The 9,562-nt window shown below is 40.3% G+C and overlaps 1 protein-coding gene and 1 pseudogene across 1 annotated transcript; both read right to left on the bottom strand.

Annotated features, from left to right (window-relative positions):
- Positions 1 to 1,009: 1,009 nt before the first annotated feature.
- Positions 1,010 to 2,368, bottom strand: LOC144635746 (melanocyte-stimulating hormone receptor-like). Its single transcript, XM_078494830.1, has one exon. It carries the CDS (start codon positions 2,024 to 2,026, stop codon positions 1,100 to 1,102), a length of 927 nt encoding a protein of 308 aa, XP_078350956.1. The 5' UTR covers positions 2,027 to 2,368; the 3' UTR covers positions 1,010 to 1,099.
- A 4,453-nt stretch (positions 2,369 to 6,821) lies between these two features.
- On the bottom strand, positions 6,822 to 8,735 carry LOC144635873 (melanocyte-stimulating hormone receptor-like; annotated as a pseudogene).
- Between the last annotated feature and the right edge of the window lie 827 nt (positions 8,736 to 9,562).

Genomic DNA, 9,562 nt, shown 5'->3' with positions numbered 1-9,562 from the left:
ATCGTTCCCTGGCGTTTTGCTCTTTTGAAAGGGTTGAAAAGTAAAAGCATTCTCCTACCTTTAATGTTTGCTCACAGCTATAGCTTTGCTCAGGAGTTAGCTTTGGAAGATGCTTATTCTTGATAAACGATTCTGACAAAAATTCCGTTTTGTGGTTGCTTTGGTTTGGTAAAGATCAGAATAAAACGAACGTACTTGATTTATGTATTCATGAGGATCTGAAGTCAGAAGTTCTCCTTTAAAAATTCTGGATTGAACTTTTCGTTCACCTGGATTCTTCTAGATGCTTTTTTCTCCTAATTATATCGGGTAGCACGAGATGAGGAGGAGAGATGAAAGGAAGAGGTGAAGCAGAGGAAGATAGAACTGGAAGTGAGGGAGCAGGCGGAAGAGGAGAAAAAGAAGGAGGTGAACAAGGTAGAGGGAGGAAAAGAGGAGGTGGAGCAGGAGGAGATGGTTTGGAGGGGGAAGAGCACGTGGAGGAGGTTGGGACGAAGGAGAGAGGAAAAGTGAAGGTGGATCAGAAGAAGGAGGAGAGGGAGGAGACAGCAGCAGGAGGGTCAGGAGAAGGAGGAGGAGGAAGAGAAGATGGAGGAAGAAAGCAAGGAGAGGTTGAAGAAAACAGCAGCCTGAGGGGCAGGATGAGGAGGAGCACGCGAAGTAGGAAGGTCAGAAGAAGAAGGAGAAGTAGAAGAAGGGGAAGGAATAGGGGAAAGGGAGGAAGAGGGATGAGGTAAGGAGGAGGTGTAGTAGGAGAGAGAAAAGGAGGAGGTGAACAAAAAGAGGAAGAAGGCGAGAAGTAAAAAGAGGAGTTGGAGAAGAAGGAGAAGGAAATGGAGGCGTAGAGCAGGACGAGGATGAGGAGAAAGCGGAGTAAGAGAAATAGCAGGAGCAGGATGGGCATTGGGAGGAGCAAGGGAAGAAGAGATGATGAGAAGGGGTAGCAGGAGAAGTGGGAGAAGGAGGAGAGGGAAAAGGGGGTAGAGGTGGAGGAGGAGGGGGAGGAATTCGCTACATTTTGTTTTTATATATTGCTATTTTATTTCTCAAACCAACTGAAAATAAACAGCCGTGGAGAAAACGTGCTTTGTCCACAAAACTATAAATGCAGAAGTTGATTGATTGCGTCCTTCACCGCTTTTCTTACTTCTTTGATTCTCCAGCAGTAAAGAATCGGGTTAAATGACGAGTTTAAGTAAACTAAAGTGACTGTATATTTCCTAACAAGAAGTAATAATGGCGATACTTTACTTGCACTCGTTAGAGCTTGCACTATGCCATTTGGTAGAAAACAAACAACAAATGTCAACTGAAACCACAACACAGTGGAAACGGCCTTTCTGTATCGCGCCATGCTCAGTGGAATAGTCTGGCTCGGTTGTTGAGTATGGTCTTGTACTTGAGTTTGCTGATTACTGAGTTTGAGAAAAATTTTTGTGTAAGAGAAGATTGAGATTATTAGACACAGTATTGAACCAATCATGCCATACCAAAGCGTTATTACGGCACTCCAAAAGTACATCGTTGAAGCAACCGTGGACACAATCCAAAAGGAAACTGTAGTCACAAATGTTCGCCTCAAAGTTACAACTTGTCTATACCTCAACCCCAACAACAAGGCGAGAAATCTGTCTAAGCTTATTGCTGTCAGCGTTAACATAGACACTGAGCTTAGTGTATAACCTATGATGAAATGTGCTTTTATTACGAAGCGACATATATTCAAGCGTTCGTTCAGCACAGACGTCCACTGCAAAACAGCGACAGGCTGCGCAATAAGGCCAACACAGAGATCAGTTGTTGCCAGACAACGAAACAACAGTTTGGACGGCGGATGAAGTGAAGACTCCTTGCGAAGGGCAACTAGGATCAAAGTATTCCCCAGAAATGTAGAAACGGACAGAAAGATATTTAATCCTAAAACACCAGTCAGTTGGTAGCGTATTCCGCTCGTTAAATCTGCCAAGCATTGCAATCGGTCTAGCTGGTTTTTCTTTCCATCTTCAGTAAAGTTTGCCATCGCCATTTTCTGCAATATGATATCGACCTCTTGGCTTAACAGCTTCTACCACATATGAATATATTCAGCACAATTTGCTTACAATGAATGCACTGAGTTTTAAATTGCGTCTTGAAAGTAATCAATAGATATCCTTTGTCAACTAACCGAAAACGTCCGTCAGCCCGGAGTGCCTTTCATTTCCTCAGAATGTCAACTAGAATCTTTCATCAAGCAGCTGGTTTTCACACAAAATCTATTATGCTCTCGTAAACGTGGATCGATTCATCGGGCAAAAACAAAAGTAATAAATAATTCGAAGTGTGGGAGCCTTAATTATAATTTACAAGGATAATAAATGTATTAGTGACCTTAACATGCATGCATAAAAAAAACATTGAAACACACGAAAAGAAAGAGAAACAATAAATCGGGATCATTGTTTCGCCTTAGCACCGGAAATGAAACATTTTATCGGGATGGCCTTAATTACGTTAATTAGCTCAAATGCTTATTAGCTGTTTATGTGCTTGGTGTTCAATTCCAATTCTCTAGTCAATTTTCAAATGTATTTAAATTTTAAGTCTCCGGACACTTTCATATGTGGCAATTCAAATGAAAGCTATTGAGCAATACGTTTATTTGCATTTGTTTTTCGTAATTCTGCTAAATGTAATTCCGAATGTTTTTCAGATTTCCTACTTGGACGCCCCTGGGTGTCTCACACACAAGGTGAACATGGTGAAAATAGAATTAATTCTTATTGTATTTTGCTCTGGTATACCGGGGAGAAAAACAGGATTTCGAACTCGAGCATAAGTGAAAAGAAACTAAATAGAGCGGGATTTGTAAGACATTTTAAACAAAGAAAAGTACAGCACACCAATGTGTGCCTCCTTTTCGTCCACTTTAAGGCACAAATTCTATTGGGAATTCCGCACAGCACGCTACTCGCCAGGGCGTCGTTGTCATTTTTGGCTTCTGGTCAAATCTCAGTTTCAAATTCGAAGAAGTTCACCGACGATAGATGTTATTCTCGGCTTTATTTGGAAGAGAAGAATACATTTTTTCATTAGCAATCAACGTGATTAAAAAAGAAAGTTGAGATTTGCTCCTTTGACATCGAATTGAAAATTCTTCCAATACAAGACAATCGAGCAATCTATTATTTTTCATAGTACAGCGTGCCTTTATTTACAGACATGTTTCGCTTGTTGACATCTAGCTTTAATTGAGGAAATTCTATTAAAAATAATTTGATGTTTATTTTCAATTTCAGTTAAAGCTTTTTAAAATTTGTTTTCTTGTGATCTTTTTGCTTCCTTTTTGCGTATTTAACGCGAGAAACTGAGTGGCGAGTACAGTCTGACACATGGGTGGATACAATCTAGGCCAAAGAACGTCCCCAATCATATGAACTATGCTAACAAAACATGCATGAAAAGTAGAATTATATGGGCACTTGCTTTCAAATACAGACTGGTTGCTACGTAAATGCATCGCGTTATATACAGAAATATTCTGTATGTGCTTATCAAAGGTAAAGGATCCGTTCGGGCCAAGTGGCCCATCAGGCCGGAGCTTACCCCAGTTTCTGCAGCATAAAGCGACTAGGAGTACTTCTAGTCTCCACTAGATGGGATGCTCGTCACTTGCAGGGTTACCCCAAGTATCATGCTTAATATTTGATGACTTCGTTTGGCGGCATTTTGGGGGTGAACGTTACAGCAGTAGGGGGAGCAGGGATAGCGCAGTGGCGAGAGCGCTCGCTTCCCACCAATGTGGCCCGGGTTCGATTCCCGGACCCGGCGTCATATGTGGGTTGAGTTTGTTGTTGGTTCTCGTCCTTGCTCCGAGGGTTTTTCTCCGGGTTCTCCGGTTTTCCTCCCTCCACAAAAACCAACACTTCTAAATTCCAATTCGATCGGGAATCCGAGGGCCACAGGTTTGTCAGTCGCAAGACTGTTATGTGCAACCCTCGTAAAACAAAGTTAATTTTAATTTTAATTTTTAGAATTCATTTTAGTTCCAGACTCTTCCAGAGTCCCCTCTCCCCTCAGAAGGATGTTCTTTCGGGGGTTGTCTAGCTGTTTTTCACTGTTTTGCATTATGAAACTGCTATTTGGTGTTAAAATAATGGTCGCGGACATTATTTTTTGCTCATTTCCAGCATTATTTCGAAACTCGTAAAATATCCGTGCGTATTTGCTACATTCTCATAAAACCACCGAATAAGGTGTATATCTTGCCCTTAACCTGCTTTCCAGTGAGGAACTGGACATTTTAAAGAATGTGACTAGGCTTTTCCATCAAACTGCCTCACTTCAAAAATCTTCCTTGCCCCTTGGAAAAGTAACTTTAATAATGACAGCCGAAACCGGACGTTTTTTACCAGGGCGAAGTTCTTTGGAAAAGTATAAACTAGGCGGTTTGGAAAGAATTATTTTACTCTATAAGATAGGAGAGATTATGAACGAATTCATTAAAATATAAATTTATTGCCTGGCATGAATTACGAGTTTTTTAGCCCTTGGATAACAACGGTACCTTTCAGTTATGGTAGATCAATATTAGTTAAAGAGTTAAAAGCCTGACCGGATAAAGGCTTCAATGGATTTTATGTGAATGAATCCATTTATAAGGAGAACAGTCGCCTGGAACAGAAAACAATGTCAACTATAAAGTCATCATAACGTTATATAGTCATATTTCACCTGTCCTCAAGAGCATCCTTCATCCTCTCTCAAATAATTATGCAAAGAACCTTCCTAGCAACTGCTAGGAGCATAATACCTTTCCAGTTCTTACACAGGCACAAATCTCCTTTCTTAGGACGTTTAACCAGTAGGCTCTCCTTCCAGTCCTGAGGGATGTCCTCCTCATTCCAGATCTAATTCAAACGTGAGTGGAGGACCTTGGCCGAAACCATTCCTCCTTCCTTTTAATCTTCTGGGGGGATGTTGTCACACTCATAAGCCTTCCCATTCTTCAGGGATTTCAAGGATCTCTCGACTTTTGTCATGGTGATTTGTCCCGAGTATTCGAATGTTTAGCGTTGCCCTTCTGTTAGATCCGGAGGGTTCTCTTGGGCCGGCCTCTTCAGTGTCTCCTGGAATTGTTCTTTCCACCGGTTTAGCTGGTCGTCTGTCCTGGTGAAGACCACCCCGTTTTTGTCCTTAATAGATTTACTCTTGGCCGTCTTTCGCACGGTAAGCAGTCTTGTGGTATCGTAAACTCTCTTCATGTCTCTCTTTCTGCCGCTTCCTCTACTTCTCGTGGTAATTTCTCAATTCTTCTTTTCTTATCTCTCCTGTAGGTTCTCTTCGCATCCTGATTCTTCTCGTTGTACCTCGTTGTTTACCGCATCCAAGTGATCCAACTTCTGCTGTCTCGTCTTGGCGACTTCCAGCTTTGCTTTCAGCACGCATCTCTAGCCCTCCTCGACAAGTTTCCAGGTGTTCTCACTCATCCACGCCTTCCGCTCTCTTTTGGCTTTTCCAAGGACTTCCTCACAGGTGGATGAGTACATTTTCTTGATCTTACTCCACTCTTGCTCAATATTAAGCTCCCTCTTCTCTTCATCCACTCGTTCGTTTTACAGAGCGTCATATCTGTTGGTCAGTGCAATGACGAACTCCTCCCTTATTTGTCCTAACCTGTATGTACAGTATTTCTCTCTTGATGACTATTTGGCTTCTTCAAGGCCAGCAGCTTCATCTTGATCACAGCCACAGCAAGGTGATGATCTGATCCTGCATCTGCGCATCACCCTGGTAATTTTCTGTTACCATTTTTATCCACTCGACGAGTGGTTGGCCCGGGGTGCTTCGCATGCGCTTATTAGCCTCAGGAATCGTTTGAGTGTTTCCACCGACCTTTCGACCTGAGTTCACCCCTACACCACAATGAGGCACTTCCAAGGAGGTGGGGACTGTGAGATCCCTGGCCGCTCTGATTTCCGTAGGAGGGTAAATTTTAAGCTCAGTAATAATTGATAAAGATGAAATGTTCATTGTGACACAAGCGCGTGACAAAGAAAACATCTTAAAATTTACCATCTTTATTATTTAATACACACATAATGTTTTCAACATTGCTGGTCCTAGCAGTATGCAGGACGCGTGTCACATATCAACCTAGTAAACCCCTGGCCCAGCTCACCACGAGTCTCTCGTAACTCAGTTGGGTAGAGCGCCCAACCGGTATCTGGTAGGCCATGGGTTCGATTCCCGTCAGGGACTCACATGTTTGTTTTTGCCCTACGCTCGTGAAATAACGAACATGTCATCTTTATCATCTATCACAAAGCTTAATATTTACCATCTTTATAATTAAATGTTCCATCTGTTCAAATCCTCGATCACGCTTTATATATAGCCAACTGGTCTACCTTCTGCTAGTTGGCATTTTAAACTATGTTATTATTTAAAGAAAATATTTGTTTCCTCTGTTTCAGTGACATGCCTGTAAACTAGCTATCTCGAAGAGATATGAAGCTTAGTGCATGAACACTATAAACAACATTAACATTTTACATTTCAACGGACAGAACATGCTTTGGTTTCCGTCGACAACATGGGCATTACTGCAATACGGCATTGGTTGGGGAGGTTATCTTTTGATTCCAGAAAAGATTCTTCCCTTGGGATAAAACATTTGAAATTCAAACCGGACGAACAGGAAAAATATGGAAAGAACATAGAAGATCAAGGGCGCGTCTAAATATCATGGCTGAAGACTGAGACAAAAATGGCCTATGACCCACCCCCAAAAAAAAAAAAAAAAAACCTTTATATAAAGACAATACATATTTCACCTTAACCGCGCATTTAACGTATTTGGGTTCTTATACATCGTAACCGTCGTTGTGACCTAACAATCACTTTTGTGATATAGAATTAAATAAGAAAGCATATATGAAAAGTGCAAAAGATTGATCTCGGTAAGGAATCCCTTATATATGAAAATGAAACAAATGTCATAGTTCTTTCGAATAACGTGGCTTGCTTAGCTAACAGTTTTGTTTCAAAATCAATGCTTTTCGACTAGAAACTTGTCTTAAACACTCGTGAGTAATTAAAAGTAATTTTATCGACATCAGTATCCAATTTTTCGATAGTGTTGTCACTAGGTAGAAAATCCAGGTGTCACACCCTTGAGTGCAATTTAAGAGTAACTTGAGTAGGCAACTTGACTGGCTAATGGCTTTCTCATGATTTTTAACGCACGATTATGCAAATATTCGTATTCACTATCCATGTTATCATTTTTTTCAGTTTTCTAATGATATCATTTTAAATAATACGGTAGGAAAGTAAAGGTGACTTAAACCAACAAAAACGGAGAGAAAGAAAGAAAGAAAGAACTTTCCTTAATTTTGTGATCATGATGGTCTAAGCAGTTGAATTCTATTACCAAATGTCTGTTGTAGTAACACACCTACTTGAATTATCTTTAGAAATTGGATGAAAAACTGTACACAGTATTAATATAAACTTGTAATGTTCCTTGACACAGAACTCCGTACCAATTGAAAAGGATGAAACGTTATTCTCAAATCGACTCAAACGTCCCTGAATCAGTACGTTCACCTTTACTTCTGTAAAGTCAGCAGAGTATGTACTCCCTTGGTAAAAGTGCCATATTTAGAGTCCTCAAAAACTAACTAGATGAACAGCAAAGTTGTCTGATTGTGTCCTTCACTGCTCGTCTCACTTCTTTGATCTTCCAACAGTAAAGAATCGGGTTCAATGATGAGTTTAAGTAAATTAAGGTATTCGTAAATTGCCTACCGAGAAAAGTAAATGAAGATAGTCCACTATGGCTGATTAAAGCTAGCATTATGCCATGTGGCAGATAACAAATGACCAATGTCAACTGCAACCACTGTGCACTAGACACTGCCTTCTTGTATCGCGCTATGTTTAGTCGGCTCGGTTGTTCTTGGTGAGTGATGTTCTCGTAGTTGAATTTGGCGATGACGAAGAGTAACGAAAATCTTTGTGTAAGAGATGCTGGAGATTACAAGACACAGAGCTATGCCAATCTGGCAATACCACGAAGTGACAAGATAACTCCATAAGTACATTGTTGCAGCGAGCGTGGAAACAACCCAAAACGTAATTATGGCCACGAATGTTCGCTTTAAAGTTACAACTTGTCTGTATCTCAGCCCCAACAACAGAGCGAGAAGTCTGTCCACGCTTATTGCAGTTAGCGTCAACAGAGACACTGAAACCAGAATGTAGCCTGCTATGAAACTTGAGAGAACTGCATAGTGACAGATATTCCAACGTTCGTTCAAAGCAGACATTAAATGAATAACATAAAGAGGCTCTGAAATAAGACCAACACAGAGATCAGTTGTTGCCAGACAACGAAACAAGAGTTTGGACGGCGGATGAAGGGAAGACTCCTTGGAAAGAGCAACTAGAATCAGGGAATTCCCTAGCAAGGCAGTAATGGACAGAAAAATGTTAAGCACGATACATATCAAGCCGTAGTGTTGTTCCCCTGTAAAATCTGCCGAACAGAACAGTTCTTGAAATGGTTCATCCTTTTCGTCGCCAGTAAATTTCATTATTGCCATTTTCGAGAATCGTAACCAGAGATCTTAACTTTTCACTGTCAGTGTCATCGATCTGCACGCGATTGCGTATTTATAATGGAGCAACCTCGCCACCAGGCCCTCTCTTCGTCCCTACTCGTGTTTCAGGTGCAAGTTATTTAGCTTGAACATTCGAAAATGTAAGATATCGAATGTGTTGACTTAAATGTATTCGTCTCGCCTTCGCCTAGCATTTAAAAATCTTTTTGTAATTTATTCTAAAACAGGCTGTTAAGGTTATTTTTCTGTTTTCAGTCGACATAATTACTGCATCCACCCTTTAAAAGCATATGTGGTATTATGCGTTTGTTAATATTTCCTAGAAATTTACAGGACCATTTTCAGTTTCACTGAAATTTGATTGCAGAAACTTAGGCGCGGAATATTTCAGTTTCCTCCAAGTTTTGTATGACATTTTCTGAGAACATTTCGTGAGTTCAATTTCAATACGGGTTTCAAAGATGTCTGAGGCCATATTCCGTTTTAATCAAATCTCACTGTAGAACTGTGTATGCTCGGCTGCACATAGTTACAGAAATCTTTGCGACCGTCTAAAGGGGCTATGTAAAACAATTTTAGGCAATTTCGGCACTGACCAACCAGTGTTCATAGAATTAACTGAAATATCACAAAAACGGCTTAAAACTGTAGAAGAACGCAAAATAAAGGCAGAAAGGCCAAATGGATGGGCAAAATTCAAGAAGATTAAAAAAAAAACATTCAGGTAAACTTGAAAAACGTCGGCCCGATTTTTTCAAGTTTATTCCAATTTGTACTGATGAAAGTGTCATTTACAATGCTCAAAAATCATCCTTGTTTGTTATGTGGCCGTGATTTTGCCAATAAGAAGACTTTTGCTCTGCCAATTTAAAGTTTAGAGCTCTTAATTAACGAAAATAATCTATCTACTGTATGTATTGAAAATATTTTATCTTGTATTCTTATATTGTAAATAT

The sequence above is a fragment of the Oculina patagonica genome, chromosome 13, assembly GCF_052425735.1.
Source record: "Oculina patagonica isolate OP01 chromosome 13, crgOcupat, whole genome shotgun sequence".
Taxonomy (NCBI): Eukaryota; Metazoa; Cnidaria; class Anthozoa; order Scleractinia; family Oculinidae; genus Oculina; species Oculina patagonica.
Note: the sequence above shows the minus strand (reverse complement) of the source record. Positions and strands in the feature narration are given on the sequence as shown.